This window comes from Oryzias latipes, chromosome 21 (assembly GCF_053564925.1).
Source record: "Oryzias latipes strain Hd-rR chromosome 21, Olatipes_Hd-rR_3.1".
Classification (NCBI taxonomy): domain Eukaryota; kingdom Metazoa; phylum Chordata; class Actinopteri; order Beloniformes; family Adrianichthyidae; genus Oryzias; species Oryzias latipes.
The window spans coordinates 17,174,540-17,195,224 of NC_136257.1; the positions used below are offsets into that span (position 1 = coordinate 17,174,540).

The window sequence follows — 20,685 nt, forward strand, 5'->3', positions numbered from 1 at the left end:
CCCGTCTCCATGTCTGGGTTCATCACATCCAGACCTTCGCGGTGTAACCTTCGCTCAAATCACGCCTCAGATCCTGTCTGTAGCATTGACTTAACATCTGCCACGCAAATCGCGTTCAGTGAGAATGCTGGTTAAGACTTTTTTCTCATAAAACTAAAATAAATTTTTTCTTAATTTTACATCTTCTTTATGTCATCTTACAAATTCTTGTGAATTTATTATTATTTTTTATTTTTATAGTGGCCCTAATACTCCATCACCTAGTAAGATCAAAACTTTTGTTACTCATTCAAACACATTTGATTATGCTTAAACCCATGAGCTCTGACTGAACTGCACAAGACGCTCAGTTTAAAGGCATGTTAACTCACAACAGGTTCACTTTGTGGGTCAGATGGTTAAATCACACCCTCTTTCATTTTAAGCCAACATAATAAACCAAATATAGTTTACTCCATTGCACTTCAGGGCCCTGCGGTCCCCCGCTCCCTGTGACCTACATACTTATTAACAGTGTGACCGTAAACACCCTTACATTATTTAACGTATGCACAGCTATTGTCAACACATGCACTGCAAAGTCCTTTAACAAAATTTCCTGTCAGAACACCATGCATGGGTGCTTTGTTTTTGTTCCCTTAACAACTATCACAGATCTGTTGAAAATTGCAGAAAGTTAGGGTTAGGGTTACATCTATTAAGAAAGCACAAAAGCAAGAGTCTGAGCCACATTAATGTTTTTAAAATAATATGAACAAATTAAAAATATTTAGATGAAAAAAAGTTAAGCTAAGTTTATTTTTGCTTGCAGTTTCATTCAAATTTCTAGGATTAAAGTGACATTCATATTACTTTATTAACATTTTTTTAAACAATGCTGACACTAAATAGAATTTTGCATCAAAATTGACAGAAAAAGTTATTTTTGTCATGCAGATAATTATAAAAATTATTGCAAACGATTTAAAAGCTTATCAGTTTACATCCTCATTGAAATAAATTTAAATTATTTCAATCTCCTGCTGCCCAACAGATTAGATTCATTACATCCTAAACCGTTGTGGTTGGGTTTGATTTAAATGGATTCCTATATATGGTGGAGTGTTTTAATTCATAAAAAAACAACCACTATTTTATCTTTTTAGTTTTTTTGCAACCTGGACTTCCAATGGCATGGGTTGCACTTTGTTTTGTAATGTTGCTCCCTAGTGGTTAAGGTTTAAACCACTAGATGGTAAAATAAATTGTAAATAAAATTGAAGAATGTTTTTTTCAGATAATTAAAAAAATGTTTATAATATATTTCTTAATCTTTATACATTAGAAGAACATATGAGGCTTCCTTGATTTGTTGGGGTGCTTCTTGTCTCATTTTGTGAAGGTTGTTTTATATTAACTTCACGTAATCTCCTGAGCAAGCTTGCGAAGAACTACAGATTTTTTGTTCTTGAACATAAGACATAAGTCTTATCCTTGATTAAATTACAAGTAAAACTAGATGTGGATGAAAAAGAAAAATCTGCTTCAACGTACTCATGACTTGAAGTTGGGCTCTGCTTTTTGCTTTCCCAGATGTAAACTCCACCCTGCCGCTCATGTCTGGCGAGGTTAGCCGCAGGGTCAGCCTGTGGACTGTGCCCATCTTCTCCATGCGCACGTGAGAACTCGGTTGCAGGGCCTCCCCATTCAGACTCCAAATTGGGGATTTCAGGACCGGGACTGAGACCTCACATTCGAAGCAAGCTTCACCAGGAGCCACCACCTCCACATCTCCCAGCTCTCTGACCAACATTAAAGACTGGGCTGTGCGAGGTCACAGAAGACAGGGAGGGGCATTAGCCATCCATGTAAACTCATTCAACCTCCTTTGCTACAGAGCTCACACATCAAGCAGTTTTGCAATGTTCTAATCCTAGACTGTTTTCCAGTGTCATGACCCCTGGTCCTGGCTGCATGTTTGTGTGTGTATGTGTACATGTGCTTTAGTTTTAGCCCCTGCAGAGGCCCAGCCCTGCACAGCTGCTGACTCCGCCCCTCTTGCAGACCTGATTGAGGCTGCCACTTTCCACAAATCGCCTGGCTGGGAGGAAGTTTAAAAGCTCCCAGGAACTTCTGATTCCAGTGGCGACTGAATTCCTGTCAGGAATGTGTTCTTCAGCTTGCCCCTCCTGTCTGCCTGGCCTCAGCCTGTGAAAGCCTCTGGTTTTCCTCTTAGTTTTATTCTGGCTACGTCAAGACTGTAGCTAAAACTCTGATGTTAAAGGGTTAAACAAATAATGTTCTTTTCCCCTCACTTTTTTTTTTCTGAAAAAGAATTCCCACTCAATGTGGCTTTTATGAACCCACATGAACAACACTAAGCCCACTATAAAATATGTAGATCTTCACATCAACACCACTGACAAGTCCGCTGCCTCTGGGTCTCTCAGGGCATTCTGGGTAACATAGTCATACCACAGGTTTTAGTGGTCAAACCGTCCCTGCCTATCAGGTTTAGAGCACTCAGACATATGGTATACAGACATGTGTGGGTTATATAGGTTATTTAGGCGAAACATGAACTTTTTTATGTTATAAAGGTGTGAAGAATAGTTAGAAACTGCCTTTAACTTTTATTACACTAATTGTTTAAACTTAATTCACTAAGCATGTATTGTCATCTCGAAATTGTATTACATTTGAAGACAGCACAGCCAAGCTATTGTTCTCAGTTTATTCTCATACTCCCTTTTTTCTGTGCATGTGTGATCTGCTGAGCAGGCCTCAGAATTATCGTCACTTTAGCCTTGGAGCTCCTCTCCAGCAGCGACCTGTGGGCGTGATTTCACACAGGGTCCATCGGACGATCTTCTGAATATGCAAATGCAGGGTTTTTATACAAAGCCCATCTCTGAGCTCATTGGTTCGGACTTTGAATGCACGATGTTCATCTGTCTGTCCCCTTCGTGTTTGTACGAAGTAAAACCTCCACAAAAGCTAATTTTTGTGTCCGAGTCATTATATGATTTATTTCTGTGTGCAAGAAACTGACGGGGTACGAACCTAATGATATTTAAAACAGTCCTTTCTAGAGAATCCAGTTTTTTCACAAAAGGAAAGTAAGTCAAAACAATAAAAGACATACTAGTTATGTCCGAATTCTCTCCCTTCTCACCAACCCCTAAAAGACTATAGCGTGCAGGACTATCTAGTGGCCTGGATTTGCTATTTAAACACCATGGTCACTATTTTATTTATTTTCGACAGCAAATATGATGTCACCCATTTGAACATTTTATAAAGACTATTTATAAATCCACTGTGTTCTTAGGATTAAACTTTATTAAAAAATGATTGAGATTGATGAGAATTGGGACACACTGGTTTTTCTCAGGGACTTCTGGTACATTTTCAGGGTTCTGGATTTTTGAATTGTGGAATCCAACAAAATGCCTTATATAGTGCCCTATATAGTGTAATAGATAATTATTTGTTATGTACACAAAAGCACTCAAAATACAATTTAGAGTGAGGCAAAAAAGTATTCAGTCAGCCACCAATTGGGCAAGTTCTCCCACTTAAAAAGACGAAAGAGGCCTGTAATTTTCATCATAGGTATACTTCAACTATGATAGACAAAATTAGAAATAAAAATCCAGAAAATCACATTGTCTGATTTTTAACCCTTGTGCTATCACAATGGGGTCAAGATGACTATTAAAATGTTCTCCATACCATGACAAAGGTGGATAAAGGTGGAGAGGATTTCATGTAATCCATGGAAACCAGTGAAGATCACAAATCATTGTAGAAAAAGTTCAGCGCACTGTCTTGTGGGGTCTGGAAGACCTCACTCCAAACTTGTCAAAGTGCCTAGGATAGCACAAGGGTTAGATAATTTTTTTGCTAATTATGGTGAAACATAAGTATTTGGTCACCTATAAGCAAGATTTCTGGCTCTCACAGGGCTGTAACTTCCTCTGTAAGAGGATCCTCTGTCCTCCACTCATTACCTGTATTAATGGCACCTGTTTGAACTCATTATCTTTATAAAAAAAAGTCACACTTCAAATTGCACTATCACCAAAAGAGGCCCTATTATTTATTAGATATTTATTAAGGGAGATGTTTTCCTCTCTCATATTAGCCAATCACATGCTTCCACCCTGTCCTCCTCACTTCAACCATGAGCTTCCTTTATCATTTGTTCTCTCTACATCCGTTCTGGATGCTGTAAGGATCATTAGTCCTAAATAAAAAAAGATGTTAGAAAATCAATTGCTTACTTTTGACAATAGAGGATCGATTCAGCATCGATTCAACTAAGCAGAGTTTAATTCTATTGGTTTTAACCTTTAACCTTAGTGTCTGCGACTTTGTTGAGCAGCGAATAGAAAATTCTTTTTTGTTGGTTTATTTTCTAATAAGCTTGAAATAGATAACAAACAATGGCAATGTAGAAAACGTACCATACAGACCAACAGAATAAAACAGGTTCTTACCTTCTACAGTTAGTGTGGCAGAGCATGTATATTCCCCAACCTGCACACTGTACTGGCCCTCATCATCCAGCACCACTTGCTGGATGATCAGTTTACGGTAACAGCCTTCACTGCTGATCTCAAAGTGCTCTGAGGGCAGGATGACGTTGCTGCCTTTGTACCAGCGAATGCTACACCTTGGGTTAGAGACTGCACAGTCCAGGACCACTCGGCTCTTCTCCAGAACAGTTTTATCCTGGAGAGGTTTTACAATGCTCACAGGCAGCTCTGGAAAGAAAAGAGAAAACGTTTAATACAATGTTAAAAGACTCAGCTGATAAATAAGAAAAACATTTTAAAAAATAACTGGTGATCTTGTTATTATTTTGAAAACAAATTGCAAGAAAAAAAAGTCAAAGGAAGAATTGCGACTCTGACTATTTTTTTTCTAAGATTGTGATCATCTCTGAAATTGGAATTTAATCCTATAATTCTGACTATTTCTATTTTTCTTTCCAAATTTGAGATTTTGGTTCTAAAATCTCTGACTTCAAATTAAGATATCTGACTTTCTTCTAAGATGGAACTTAGATGTTTTTTGAACATTCTAACCCAGATTAAAACTTTTACATTTTTACAAACGTTTGTTCAAAGTTTTGACATTTTCCCAGAATTCTTAATTTGTCTCAGAGTACCATAATTTCTGGACTACAAGCCACTACTTTTTTCCTGCGCTTACAGTCCTGCGGCTTAATGAGGCGGCCAATTTATGGATTTAATTGGCAGCCGCATGTACATACTTTCAGACTCAGTGAATGGTTTGAATTCTCTTTTTAAACCAAACAACAAGTCATTTGATTTTCAACACACCTCTGACCAGCCAAACAGCATGGAGTTGACTTCAGGTCTTAGACACTTCAGTCATGGTTCAACAAAACGAAACACGCATGCCCGGCCGCATCCCAGAATCCTTTGGTGCCATTAGACCCAACGTGCACGTGATTGCCAATACAATATGATGAAGCTTTCAACTTAAAAGCAATCGTTAAAAGCAGCGTGAAAAAATCCACCATCACCAACGGGTTTGGAAAAGCCGGTTAGCTGCGTGACGGAGAGAACAGCGCATGCTCCGGAGTGAATTTACCTATGAGTCATAGTGACTCGGCTGGCTGCACGTAAATATGTGGGAATAACTTCAGCCTTTATTTTGTCGGGACACGACTGGAAACACAAATCGACGTGATCATTTTTACGGTTTCTGAGGACTGAGCGGAATTTTGCATTGAAAAGCTCACACCAACCCACAGCCGCCGTGTGAGCTGGGGACATGTTCTGCTGCTCGTCGTTCACATAGAGCTGCAGGGCCGATGGCAGTCTGATGGCTCCCACACGTAACAACGCATCCGCCCCTCATCCACAAAACGTTCAGTATTAAGTCCGATTGCTCTGCACAGACACGATTTGCTCCGTCCAGCGCAGAATGGGGACGAACCGTTTTCCCCTGGAGCCGCCCTGGCCAGGGGTGTCGGAGAAAATAGGAAGGGGAGACAAGGAGCGCGCGGGGCGGGCGCGGAGCACAGAGGCGTCCGCGGAGCAACTGTGTTTGTTGTGGAAGGAAACTTCTGACACGCGCGCCGCGCAGAGGCGCTGTTACTCCCATAACGCTGCCGGAAGGAGCGTTATGGGAGTGGAGCGGAAGGAGAGCTGTTCCCGTTCACCCCACCATGCACTGCTGATGCTTGCTCATTCTTAAACACGTACAACAGTGCTGCGAGCCGGGCGTTGGCCCCGCCCTTAGCCCCTAAGACTCATGGGAAATGGGGAATCGGGGATGTAAATTTCTTCATCATAACTGAGGGATGCAATGTTGATTATATGGTTACTGTTTGTTTGATACCTAGATTGTCAATAAGTAAAAAAATAATAATAATAAAAAAAACCATAACTGAGGAACTTGTGAACAGAATAGAGGTGCATGCTGTTTGGCAGATGTAGGTGTACTCAAATACATGATTTTGAGGAAAAGCTGACTCCACCCACAGTGTGCTAATGACTTACACTTATTCTGGGAATCAGGATGTGGATTGTCAGGATGACAATGTTGCCTGGTACATGCGGCTTGTACTCCGACGCGGCTTGTGTATGTACAAAAGTAGTTAAACACGTGAAAATGGGTGGGTGCGGCTAGTAATCGGGTGCGCTTTGTAGTCCGGAATTTACGGTATATTGTCCTGTATTGAGGAAAACTGAATTTTCCAATCATCTATTTTAAATGAACAATTATTGAACAGCTTTTATGTAATTATATCATACTTTTTTGTTGTAAATTTTGTAGGTTTTTGTAATTTTGTATATATGATATTTCAATTAAGTCATTGTTAATCCACCTAATATTCAAATAAATTATAAACATTTTTTGTAAGTTGGAGATCTAAAAATCATATCATTAGGCTTTTATTTTAAAAATCATGAAAATCGAAATGGTAGTTATTTTTTTTAACAAGTTTTACCAGTAAAATCTCTTTCAAAAGACCAAAAAAAATACACCTTACAAAGGAATACTATTAATATTAATCAAATGTTAAGCCAAAAGGCATGAACAGTATATTTAACCCAATGTGATGATCAGGGCAATCAGCTAACTCAATGTTTAAACAGAAAATTAAATATTGAAAAGGGAACTTCACTTGTTTTTATTACATTGCAAAAGTAAAATACCTTTCACTTTTAGATGAGCAACAGATTCTGCATTTCTAGCAACAAACATGATTTCTCCAGAGTCCTCTGCTCGCACATTACACATGAGAAGAAAATGCTTTGTTCCTGAAAATTAAAAGAAAAAAACACAGCAACAGATGCATACACTATAAATATTTAGGATTTTTAAACAAAAACAAATCCTTGCATCTGTTTTCAAGCTGACCTTCTTGGCGGATCTTTATGGTGCTTGTTGGATTTATCTGCTCCCCATTTTTGAACCACTCTCCTGGCACATCCTCCACAGAGACCTCACAAACAAACACAGCATTCTGATCCTCCTGGATATCCAGATCTTCAAGACCCTGGAGGACCACCAGCTCACGCTCTGTAGGTTGGACAGAAACACATTAAAGAAAAAATAATCCATCAAAATTTATTTATTTTCATTTTATTGGGAGTTGCTGTTAGTAAGGCATATATTTTCAAAACTGACAGACACAGAAAAGACAGTTAAGGAAAATTGGTTTATTATTGTGTATTGTTCTTTTGAGCAATACTTTAATGTTACCTACAGATGGCAGTGTAGAGCGGTTTTTCAGCTATGTTCACTTAGCCTGAATATAAAAACATAAGATACTTTCAGTTTTCAGTATTATATTACAGACAACTGTTTATGTAGTGAATGTCACCACAAATTAGGCTCACACACTGAGCATCTGACCGACTAAGAAAAGTAAATAAAAAAAAGACTCTTTAATATTCTTTTTTTTTTTTTTAGATGTACAGGCCTCAAATCTGTTTGAGCATAAAATTATGAAACCATTTGCAGTTTAAAAAAAAGGTGCCACCATTCTTTAATCATAGTGTGTTTTAGCCCGCTGTAAATTTTGGTTTGATCCAACCATGCAAAGTCAGCAGGGACTGGTTGTCGTTTGTGAGACGCTGTACAGCAACATCACTGAAAGACTCACATGCACCACAGTGCTAAACTTGGATCTGCATTGCATTGTGGGAGTGTAGCAGCCTGTTGTTTCTTGTCTGCACGTTGAGTTAACTGACTTCAAATTACTCATTTTTGCTTACCCTTTCTTTTGTAACTCGTTTGGGCTTTGCTAAAGCTGGATAGCATAGGTGTTGTCATAGTAAATTTGACCAGAGCCTCATTTATGTTAAAAGATAATTGTGTAAGAAAAACAAACCCATTATTTTTTAAATGATTATAATGATGTGGTGCCACAAACTTTCAAGTTAGTTTTAAAAATATTATGAATTATTGCAAGTTTTAATGCTGTTGTCATATATATGTTGCTTATATGGTTCTTTTATTTCAGTACAATAGGTGGAAGAGATATAAATTATAATAGTAATAAACACAATCTTATTAGTATTTGTTCCAGTTGGGTTTTTATAAAACACATTTATAAAACACATAATAAATCTAATTTTAAAGTAAGTTGTCAAAGGAGAAGTGTCTTGTAATGTGTTAACAAATGGTTTATTTAAATTTTTTTAAGGTTTAAATGATTTCTAAATACTATAGTTTTAAATCAGCAAGATATATAAGTGATCAGATGTGAGATATATAAATATCTGCTTAAACAAAGTTCATATAATTTCTTTTTTTGTGTTAAAAAGCCCATTTTGGTTCATCTTTTGGCCTTCTTTTTCTAAACAATAACTAATACACATTATATCAATCTTTTTAAGGGACTTTTCTGAACAGATATTGTAAATATGTCATTAATTTCAAGTTAATTTGCAGCTGTTTTACCTACATCTAATATGCAGTCCCATCTTGCCTGCAGCCAGGTCCTCCTTGCTCGGATGAGGAAAACAAAGATGTACATAAATCTAGTCACCTACAAGTGGATGCATCAGAATAAAGCGGAGCATGGAGCTTGTGGCCTGCGAATTTTTTCTACGTTACAAATATGATATTTTTCCAACTGTATTTTTGTGTCTACTCCTGATTCTCAAGGATTTGAATAAAGAAATATTCAGAAATGCAATAGTGAACTAAATTTTCTTAATATAGGTCCTCCACCATTTTAAAAAAATGCCACATGAACTGATTAAAACACTTGCGTTGGAGAGGATCTATAAGACAGATGTTTCATTTGCAGTATCTTACCATACACTTCCACTGTGCAGGATGTGCTGGCATCTCCAGCATCACAGGTGTACAAGCCAGAGTCGGTTACATGACATCTCATGATCTGGAGAAACCTCTTCCGTCCCATCGCATAAATGCGTAAATCTTTATTTGGCTTCACTTCTACTCCATCCTAAGAGAACATTTTATGCTATTATTTTAAATTATGCTTTATGGGTAACGCACAAGTAACAGAAAAATTCCTTACTTTTATCCATTTCACATCGATGTTGTGCCTTGAGAGTTCACACTCAATGGAGACCACTGACCCATCGGGAAATTTCTGGCTCTGTAGTTTCCTGAAAATGGTCACCGGAGGCTCTGGTGAAGAAATGTGTTGGTTAAACACCCAAAACCCCCTGCCTTAATTTTTCTGGTGACTTATTTATAGTGGGTGACGTGCATGGCTAATGCAATGACATTTTAATTCGAATGTCATCTTGCCTATTTCATCTGCAGCTCAAAGGGGTTAATGCATGCTGACTGATGGGCACGGAGTGGATTACTTTTTTTAAGATGAGATCAAACTCGCACCTGCCTGAAAATACTGAGTGGAGCTACTGCTTTTCTTTGCACTAGTCAAGGCTATTGTGTTTGAAATATGAGCCTGGATAAGAGAAATTGCAGCAGAACCTTCTGCTAGGAGTTAACATAGTCACAGTAATGTTTGTTTTATGCTGTGTCAGTCTGTTTTTCACTTATTGCAAACAAGGGAGGAGTTACAGGAATTGTGAATACGCTAAAAGGGCCATCATGAATGTCAGATTCTTTTTATTTTTTTCTTTAAACTTGTTACCGACAAGGTTGAGAGTTAGCGTGGTTATAGTATTGTTTGTCTTAGCAGTGTCTGTTTTTTATGTGTTCCAAACAAGGTTGGAAGTTACAGGTATTGTGAACACTTCTAACATGACTAATGTGTTGCTGTGTTGGACTGCTTTTTTTTCTTACATGTTACTAAAATGTTTTGTAGTTATCATAACCAAAGTCATGTTTGTTATTCATCTGTTTGTTACTTGTTGCAAGCAAGGAAAAACGTTACAGGTGTTGTGACTTCGCTAACATGTAGTTGTGTCAGACTGTTTTTTTTTTCTGTGTTATTAACAAGGTTGGGAGTTATCATAGTGAAAGTACTGTTTGTTTTAACACTATCAGTCTGTTAATTTACATGTATCAAACAAGGTTGAGAGTATAGTGTGTCTAACATGTAGCGTGTTACAAACATGTTCTACAGTTACTGTATATGCAGTTGAAAAAAATCTGACTGACTGACAGATTTACCTCTGATTCTTTTATCTTGCTTATTTTGTATAAAAGGTATGGACACCTTATATACAAAATAAGCTTAAGAATAGACCATTTATTGATGATGTGCCTTATTTGCAGTGCACTCGATAGTGTGCCGAATATGGTAAGTGTTCTTCTGCATTCACTTACCCTTCACCACAAGTCGTGCAGATGTCTTCAGATTTTCCACACAGAACACAAAGGTGCCGGTGTCCTCCACAGACAGGTTATAGATGGTCAGGCTGTGGACTTGCCCTTTAGCACTCATGCGGAAGTGATTTGTCGGCTTAAGCTGAATTCCATTTCTGACCCAGGTACCCGGGACGTTGGGGTGGGACAGCTCCACCTCAAAAGAAGCCGTTTCCCTTTCAGTGGTTTTTATGTCGACCAGCCCCTTCTTGATGGCAATTTTCCGAGCTACAGAGCAACAATGAACAAGCAAAAAAATATGTTTACACAATTGAAGCCAGAAAAAAAAGCCTTTGTAAGTTTCCTGTGAAGCTCCAGTTGTTTTTCTCACACTTTCCACAACAGATGTGGAATCAGTTTTGTTAAATATTTGCAAGCTACAACACATTGACAAGCTGCTTTTATGCCTCTGAGTTCTTGGCTTTAGACAAAACCATGTTTTGAAATTACCAACATTTCTTCGCTTATTCTAACAAGCACTGCTGATGGAAAAAGGGAGTGTTTATTTTGGAGACATGATGACAACAACCTTAGTTTTGAAGGCCAGAGTGTAAATTTAGATGCAATGAGAGGAGATCCAAATTCATAGGAGGTGCCAACAGAAGCCTGAAGTCCTGACTTTCCCCCTGCCCACCAACACTAGTGTTGAAAGAAGAGCCTTTAATTCACTCACTCCCATGTGGGTCACAGGTTTCAGATATATATGCATAAAAAAACACACAAGTAAGTTTTAATCACTGTAAACTTTTTGTGTGATACAGTATTACTGGTGCCATTCTCTTTTTAAATGTACTTTGCTATCAACAACAGCCTGTTGGCTCTCGTCCAGGAAACTGACAATCCTGATCTTTAATGAAATCAGAGATTTGCTCCTGCGTCAAGAGAGTGCACCTAGCCGACCAGAGAGATCACTTGTCGGTTACCATCATAGCCCAGTTTAGGTGCCGCCTCACTCTCCATTTGCCAGAATTGCTCCTACTCCATTAATTGAGGCTTGACCTCACAAGAATCAGTGCAGTTGGGCATTAGCCGGAGGAGGAGTTGTTGGTAGCAGAGGTAAACAAACAACACCAAGGCATAGTGAGAGGACGTGCACACTCACGCTGCACTGTGAGCTGGGCTTGTGTGCGGTCGTGGAGGCTTTCACAGCTGTAGGTGCCCCGGTCAGACACGGCCAGTTTGTGGATAGTGAGGCTTCGTTTTTGGCCCTTGTTTTTCAGGCTATATTTGGCGCAAGGGTGGATCAGGACACCTTGTCTCACCCACTGCACCTCTCCTGAATCCAGATTCAACTCAACCTCTAGAGTTGCCTCACTATATTCTTCAGCTACAACGGGGGTCATTTTCTTGCTGAACAGCACCTGTTGCTCTTATAGTTATTAGAGAAGAGCAGAAATAGTTTCAGTGACTTTTTGCTCATAAATTGTCTTCCCTTTCAAATTCAGATCTACAGTTTTTATCAGACCATATTGCAATCAGTAAAATAAGTAAAAACCAAAAGCTCCAATTGCCTTTGGAACAGCACCTTTAAAGTCCCTCTCCCATCATCGTTTGATCTATTGTAAAGTCGTTACCAGTGTTCTTTTATTTACGAGTGCAGTATTTTTACCCCCCCCCCCAAAAAAAAGAAACCTGTGTCGATTTTTAGAACGTAGTTTCTGCAGATATTTCACCACAAATTCGCCTAAAAGTTGAGGGCGGAAGTGTTGGCGTGGAGTGAGCCTGTCTTTATTTCCCATCATCCCTTTGTTTAGATGGAGTGGAGACCTTGTTCACTGACTGTAGCAATATCATAGCTACAGGTTTTTTCAAGTGACATTTCTTTGCCTGCTCTTGATTCCCAATGATTTGAATACAGAAATCCTCAGAAATTTTTATATATCTTCTCTGTCATGAGAAAAATGCCACAAGAACATATTAATAACACTTTTTATTGGAGTGGGTCTTTAAAAATGCCAGTGCAAAGGGCATCCAGTAAAGGGGGTAATCACAATAGGACAGTCTAAATAAAACTATTAGATGATCTTAAAGCACACGTGTCAAACTCAAAGCCCGCGGGCCCAATGTGGCCCTTCATATCATTCTATGTGGCCCGCGAGAACATAAAAGTTTTTAATTTCTTAAAATAAAAAATAAAAATTGGTGTGTTTTCATTCATATCTAGGGGGAATTGGACTTGAAATATCAGATTGGGCAACTATACTTCAGGACTTAAACACTGTCCATATAACCTAACCTGACAGAATCAAAATTAAAAGGATTTCTGCTAGAGTTACAAGCAAACACATGTTTTCTGTGCAACTGTAACTGTCACTTTAAAAAGTTATAGTAAATAAATAATGAGTTACTTAACATTAAACAGTAGTTACATTCACTTTTCATTGCATTTAGTTACATGTATAAGTTATATCTGACCCTTTATGGACAGCCACTATGCTGATGTGGCCCTCGGCGAAAATGAGTTTGACACCCCTGTCTTAAAGGCTTGTTATATTTCCCTTAAAATTCTGCTTTTTTGACTTTTTAATTTCTCTTTGTTATAGAATTGAATTTCATAAGAATTTCTTTTCCCAGCCAGTTTTTAATCAGTAAAGTTCCTCTCCTTTTCTTGGGTTTTCCCTGAAAATTTGTTGACAAATCATGTAAGAAGCTTGTCCTTTCAACTTCATCTATATTTATATGATAGATCTACTAGAGCTCTTCAAACGCACCTAAAATAACAAAACTATATTTTAAGGACGTAAAAAGATAAACAAACAAAGTGATGAGTACATTTGATTTTTATTTTCAAAAAAATGGATTTAAGATATATTTTGTTTGTCGAAAGATGACTTAAAATAACCTTAACTGGCACTTTTATGCAAAGTGCATCTAATAGTTAAATGATGTGGTGATAAATGCTTAGATATAGTGGAACGGCACAAGCCACTCACCTTGAACTTGAAGTTCTGCCTCTGATACCAATCCCTCTGCATCAGCTGTCACTCTGCAACTGTCTGAAACTATGCAGTTGCTGATACACAGCATGTGGCACAGTCCATTGCGGGAAATAACAGTGCGCTCATTCAGGGCAACTTGTTTTCCAGTAAGGTTCCACACCAGCTTAGTGTCCGCTGGGGAAACCACACACTTAAAAACAGCATCCTCTCCTTCACGAATGGTTACATCTCGAAGTTCTGCTATGAATTCTACTACTCGTGGGGCTGAAAAAAAAAATTCTGTTTATTATTGATTATTGTGCTTAAAATATTTTAAAAGTCCAAAATAAAAGGGACTTACTTTTTACTGTCACTGTGGCTGACGTCTTGTCGTCAGTGGACTCACAAGAGTATTCTCCAGCATCTTCTTCCAACAGCTGCTGGATGCTCAAACTCCTTTCTCTGCCTTGTGCCCGGATTGTGTACTTACGGCTGGGAGAGATTTCCTTGCCATCTTTGAGCCACTGGACATCTGCTTTTGGCTTGTTGACCTCACATTGTAAGGTCAGGCTCCCAGCCTTCAGAAACACCACATCTTCCAGCTGTTTTATAAATTTCACTTTCATTTCTCATGGAAAGACAAACCAAAAATGTCAAATGTAACATCAAAAACAAAAAAAATTAAAAATAAATTTGAAAACACGAGTCCTATTTTTACCTTTGACCGTAAGACTGAAAGACATTTCATCTGTGTTTATGTCACAAACATAGTCTCCAGAGTCGGAGAGCCGAAGGGGATTAATGGTGAGCTTATGAGTGTTACCCTCACTGGAGATATGAATGTTGTTCTCATTCAGTAGCTGGCCGTCTTTAAGCCAACGAACCTTTGCTTGTTCTTTGCTTACAAAAGCACACATGGTAGCGCTCTCATTTTCATGAGCAGTAATGTTATTTTTTGATGTTTTATTTAAAAACTTGGCTGGTGGATCTGAGAAGGAAAACAAAAAATCTTAATGTAAAAGTTGCCTATATTTCCCATGTCATGGTAAATGCTAAGTGTTGTATACTTGTATGGTTCTTTACTAGTTTTCTTGAAGGTTCAAAGCGCTTTACAGTGCCATTCATCCATGTACATACACATTCACACACTGATGCCGACTCCACTGCTAAACACTAGCGCCAAACAACCACCAGGAGAAATGTATGGTTTAGTGTCTAGCCTAAGGACACTTTGGCTGCATTTACACTGCAGGTCTTCATGCCCAAATCCGATTTTCTGACTATATCCGATTTTTTTGACGACCCGCTTACATCATCTTTTAAAAGTGACCCGTATCCGATTTTTGCATTTACACTATACAATGCTGAAACTATCAAACGTAGACGTTCTGAGGACTACTTAGCAGCATTTCCACCTTCCGCGGACCTCCTTCGGACTTTTGTGACTGCAGTTGACATGGAGGCGACGAAGGAGGCGTTGCCTTGGGCGCTCCAGAGGGGAGAGGAAAAAGGAGGGCTGCTCGGCCGGCTTATGTGCTCTCTCTGAGTTTTGAATGACGTGCTGTACTAACAGTTTGATCCAAGTGTTGTACCTTTCCTGCGCGATGACTTCTCTTTTTCCGACCGTGGTCAGAAACGCACGGGAGGTTTTCTCCAGGGCCGAAGGCAGATTCTCCTTCGGGGTTCACTTTCCCGTTCAAAATCCTCAGCCTCCAGAGTGGGTTAAGAAAGAATCCAAAACTTTTGGGGGAGACACCTTATTTTTAATTTACGGTTTTCCGACACGTTTTGGAAGGTCATGTCCGACCTCAACTTGGAAACTTGGGTATCAGAATTATGTTTGAGTTTTCCATTGGAAATTACGACAAAACGGGGTCGTTTGTGCAAACTTGACCTCGAATCGATTAGTATTTACGTAAATCGCGCAGCTGCACAGAAAGGCTGGATAATGTAAGAAAGAAAAAAAATTCAGCCCTAACATCCTCCAAACTTACCTTGTGATTGATGTTTAAATTCTTCATGTTTTTCCTTCTTTCTTTTTTTAGCGCCTGATGGATAAAGTCTCTGTGGCATGATGTTCTCTTGTTGTCGCCATGATCAGTGTGACAAAATGACCTAGTTTTTTTTTTCTTTCTCCCAACTTTATTGAAACAAAATGCGCTCGTAAATGCACACTGTGCCAGGCTCAGATGCAATGATGTTGACCAATTGTTGCTAAGATTGGCGTAACGTCATTATTTGGGTTGCTAGATTGGTACAGGTGTGTTGAAGAGGGGGCGGGGGGGGATCATTAAAGTGCTGGCAACTTTCCTTTCCAAAACATTCAGAGCGCACGTAGGTACGGACGTGCAATTAAATGTGTTCCCAGATTAGGGTATTTTTTTATTCTATTTTTTTTCGCCACTACGGGGCCCTGGTGGTGACGGGGGCCCTACGCGGCTGCGTAATTCGCATATAGGGAGGGCCGGCCATGCCCTCTCCTCTCCTTACACACATACACAACACGCACGGTCCCCATCATACACGCCCCCACTCCGCAACACAAGCAAAGAAATAAACGGCTTCTAGCCTGTTCCATAGCAACGGTGTCCAGCTTGATTAGTTACCGTTTGCGTCCCGACCGGGACCAGACCGGAAATAACAGCGGTTTCCGGCCACGGTCTAAAGCCTGAGGCTGAAAAGTAACACGCTGACAGCAAAATCAGTGCACCAAAGCACTTTAATAAGTCATATGATCTCAGTTGGTGGTGTCCTGAGTTGACGTCACTGACGTATGACTCGCATTTACTGGGGAATATCCGATTTGTCTGCTTACATGGCACAGGCAAAGGCACGTATCAGATTCTTATCCGATTTATTTCCACATATGAGTGAGGCCTGTATCCGATCTGAGAAAATCGGAATCCATGCGCTTTTTTCCTGCTTACACCCTCACCGGTCATATCCAAACTGTGCCACATGAGATGAAAAAAATCGGAATTTGGTCACTTGAACCATGTAGTGTAAATGCGGCCTTTGACACATAAGCGGGCAACCGAAACTCAGTGTATCATGAAGTACTTGTAAGGATGGTTTAAGCTGTGCACTTATGATGCATGAGTGATGCTATAGTACATTGCCCTTACTGCACACCACACTTGTCGTTAGTAAATTTGTCACAACTGCCCTATAGCTAGATACGAGTTGTCTGTGAACCTAAAATAAGGGAAACCTGTACAGGGCAGACAAGGAGCACACAGTTATAACGAGAACAGAACTCACTGGCCCCTTGTGCGGTCCATAGGATTTGGGGGGGATGTCAAAAAAAGAAAAAATTGTACGATACATCTCACCTACTTCACCAATACCTACTCTTGAATGTTGTGTAAATGTTCGCTGCAACCAGTCATTCGCAGAATGCATGTCGAAATAAATGTGCTATTGTGTGCCCTGTATGGGTTTGCCACTTTTTTGGCTGCAGAAGACATTACCTTGAACCTCCACAACCGTTGTTAACTTGTCATCAGTTGCATTGCAGATGTATTCTCCAGAGTCTGAAGGTTGAAGTTTAAACACAACCAGCTTCCTGAGGACTTTATGGCTGTCAATTTTCACCCGATCGCTTGCTGTGAGCACTTTTCCATTTTGCAACCAATTCACAATTGCATTTGGTCGGGATACTTCACACTCCAAAACCAGGTCATCTCCTGTCACCAGAATATGATGCTCTGGGATGCCAGAGTTTCCAATAATCTGCACAGGAGGCTCTGGACATAAACAGAATGATATCAATCATTTTTCTTTTGGACGAAGAAAAAACTCAACACCAGCAATCTGGCAGTAAGACTGTACCTTTAACAGTAATATAAAAGGTCATATTATCATCCACTACGTCACAGGTGTACTCCCCTGAATCTTCAACTCCAGCATTTAGAACAACCAGGGATCGGAATACTCCTTGCTCCTCACAGCAGTATCTCTCAGTTTCGTCAATCAGTTGTTTATCTTTGTACCAGTGGGCTGTGGCATTGGCTCGCGAGAGTTCGCACACTAGAATAATATCGTCTGACACTAAAAATTGCTTCTCGGTTTTTGCATCTGTTTTGCCAACAATTTTTACAGGCAATTCTGTAAATAAAGCAATGGAGAAAACCTTTTTAAAGAGGAACACACTCTTGGTTTCTTGTAAGTAAAAAACGGAAAATTAGGTTAGGTTCAAAGAAGGAACTACATTTGAATGTGGGAATGTTTTTTTTGAGTAATTCAGTTAAAATATTAAAATTAAACTTTAATTTTAGTCTTCTAAATATGTACAGTATTCCCCCCATGTTTGCAAGGGTTAGGGACTAGAGACACTCAATACGCAGAATCCACGAATACAGAGAACCACCCCCCGCCGAAGAATCTCTGTCACCGATCCTTACTCATCAAAACCCTTCTGAAAAATTTGAGATGCTTTGTAGAACATTTATTAAAGAACATTGGAATAATGCTTCAAAACTTTAAAAACATAATGATTTTTTTTTTTTATTCAGAGCAATTGATTGTGTTTCATCCTTCATCAAAAACTACGCTTGGTAGCAATTCAGGAACGCGTGGATATAGTTGGAAAATATTCCTTAGCCGCCGGCAAGGAAAGCGTCGGGCCGGTGTGCTTTTCATCTTCACTCCCCTCCTCAGAAATCCCCCCGCAGGACCTCCTTCAGATGCAAAAGTCTCATGTTGTTGGGATCCTGTGGGCATGCTCTCCTCCAGTGCCTGAGCCACACATGCACCTCGTCCTAGACGCGCAACTTCTCCTCATCTGCTCCTCATCAGCCACTCTACATAAACTTCACATGGACCTCCAGCCGACGCCAGACTATTGTTCACCTCTGGTAACAATATTGGCAACAGAGCTAAAGTAATTTTATGTATCCTAATCGTCCTGTTTCTCCCTCCCAAGATCCTGCCTGCCAGCCAATCTGTCTATCTACCTGCCTGCCTGCCCGTTAGCCATCCTGTCTGCCTTCCTCTTTGCCTGCCTGCAAAACTGCTAACCCGCCATCTTCACTCTGTTCAAAATAAAACTCAGAACCAGAGGATGTGAACCGGATTATGTGACAGAAATACATGAAATTGCAAATGTTGAAACCCGAATAAGCGGGGGAACACTGTACTTATGAAGTAGGTAGATATTTTATAGAAAGAGCGTCAAATATAGTTCTGTTTTATTGACTTTGGAAGGCAGTAAAGTAGCATTTGAAGGGATTTTTTTTCAATTTTTTGCATTCAAATAAACTGCCTACCTTGCACTTTTACATTGAAATCCATTACATCGTCTTTAGCATCACAAATATACTGGCCGGCATCCTCCATTGTTAACGAGTGAATGGTCAGTTGACGTAATACACCGTCGTCAAATATGGTTATATTTCTAGAGTCTTCAACTTCCTCTCCATTCTTTTTCCAGGTGACTTTGGCATTTGATCTTGAAACCTCACAGTCAAGAATCAGAGTTTCTCCTCTCATTTTCTCTACCTTACTGGCTGTCTTGCGGGGACGAATGAAGCGAACAGGAGGTTCTATGTATAAAAAAAAAAACTTTTGTTAATTTGTCAGTCAAGAGAATCTTTTTTTTCTTACTTTCTTGAGTCTTTTTTTACCTGCTATATTTACAAAATATGTCATGGAATCGTCTCCTGTGTCGCATACATATTCTGCTGAATCTTTGACAGTAGTCTCAGGTATAATAAGTCTTCTATAGACCCCGTCCACTTCTAAAAGAAGGTTCTCATTCTCCTCCACCTCAAGTCCATCTCGATACCAACGCACCACTGCATTGGGTCGTGAGATCTCACAGCTAAGTACCATCCTCTCAGATGTCTGCTGGCACAGCTCCATTTGTGACTGACTTGGAGATAATATTTGCACTGGAGGCTCTGGAATCAGAGTATACAGTACTTGTTTGCACACTGAAGACTAAAAACGGAATAGTACTTAATGCACAGCACCAAAATGTTGGATTGACTTTTACCTGTAATACTCAGGTGAAAGAAGATTGAGTCATCGTTGGCATCACAGACATATTCTCCTGAATCTTCCACTCGACTAGACAGAATCTTCAGTCGTCGATAAGGGCCCTCAACCTTGAGCTTGATGTTCTCGCTCTCTTGGAGTTTTTGACCATCTTTAAACCAACTGGCAACTCCATTGACACGAGAAAGTTCGCAACTCAAGATAATTTCCTCAGGAACATGACGGTCAAGATGCACATCTTCCTTGGGATAAACGATCATCACAGGAGGTTCTTTGAGAGAAATATACAAAGTTGAAACATAATTTCTGTAGTCGGAACATCGTTCAAAGTTACAATCACCAAAAAACAGGAAGTATTTTTGAATTACCTCGTACATTTACTTTAAAGCTTAAAATGCTGTCTCCAGCTCGGCATGTGTAGGTGCCTGTATCTGAAATACGAGCTGAATTAATTGTCAAACTTCTCTTGATGCTCTCTGCTTGAAGTGTTACATTATTGCTTGTTTGTATTTCAGCTCCATCCTTGTACCAATGGACAACACCGTCAGCCCTTGAAACTTCGCAGGACAAAGTAAGCTGCTCTTGTTCCACCACGCTCTGAAAAAGGTCTTTCTCTTGGATATCTGCAAATGTTACCGGTGGCGCTGAAACAAATGGAACAAACAAAGAAATTGGTTGTTGTTTGATGGAAGATCTTCCTATTTCTGCACATGCTTGAAACAGCGGGTGGAATATAAAGTTTTACAAAGGTTCAACATGCCAATCTCAAAACTTGTTGCAGAACTTCTTATTAGCACACAGTATGACGGGTGTTAATCATCATTGAAAACAAAGTAAGAATATTTATTTGAAGAAACAAACTAATGTAATGCTGGAACAATTTACACCAAAAGCCACTTATGAGAGTTATACTATAAAGAACTAGGCGGTATGTGAAGATATTCATTATACTGTTCTGTAAACATGAAGTCATTAAGGTGAGACC

The 20,685-nt window shown here is 39.4% G+C and overlaps 1 protein-coding gene across 30 annotated transcripts in view; it reads right to left on the reverse strand.

The window, feature by feature from the left end:
* The window catches only part of obsl1b (obscurin like cytoskeletal adaptor 1b), a 62,352-nt gene that overhangs the window by 1,681 nt on the left and 39,986 nt on the right, over positions 1–20,685 (reverse strand). For 14 of the 30 annotated variants that reach the window (XM_078939337.1, XM_078939332.1, XM_078939336.1 and 11 more), the window contains 17 exons: positions 20,069–20,344; positions 19,699–19,971; positions 19,328–19,603; positions 18,971–19,246; positions 17,535–17,810; positions 17,174–17,449; positions 14,422–14,691; positions 14,065–14,331; positions 13,719–13,988; positions 11,888–12,154; positions 10,747–11,013; positions 9,521–9,633; positions 9,292–9,445; positions 7,384–7,545; positions 7,179–7,283; positions 4,482–4,748; positions 1,534–1,803 (listed from right to left, as the gene is read on the reverse strand). In XM_078939337.1, coding sequence (XP_078795463.1) covers positions 1,534–1,803; positions 4,482–4,748; positions 7,179–7,283; positions 7,384–7,545; positions 9,292–9,445; positions 9,521–9,633; positions 10,747–11,013; positions 11,888–12,154; positions 13,719–13,988; positions 14,065–14,331; positions 14,422–14,691; positions 17,174–17,449; positions 17,535–17,810; positions 18,971–19,246; positions 19,328–19,603; positions 19,699–19,971; positions 20,069–20,344 — 4,065 coding nt within the window. Of the gene's footprint in view, positions 1–1,533; positions 1,804–2,641; positions 2,811–3,714; positions 3,853–4,481; positions 4,749–7,178; positions 7,284–7,383; positions 7,546–9,291; positions 9,446–9,520; positions 9,634–10,746; positions 11,014–11,887; positions 12,155–13,718; positions 13,989–14,064; positions 14,332–14,421; positions 14,692–17,173; positions 17,450–17,534; positions 17,811–18,970; positions 19,247–19,327; positions 19,604–19,698; positions 19,972–20,068; positions 20,345–20,685 lie in introns of those variants that run through there. The other 16 variants (XM_078939339.1, XM_078939338.1, XM_078939333.1 and 13 more) reach the window with 12 other exon arrangements.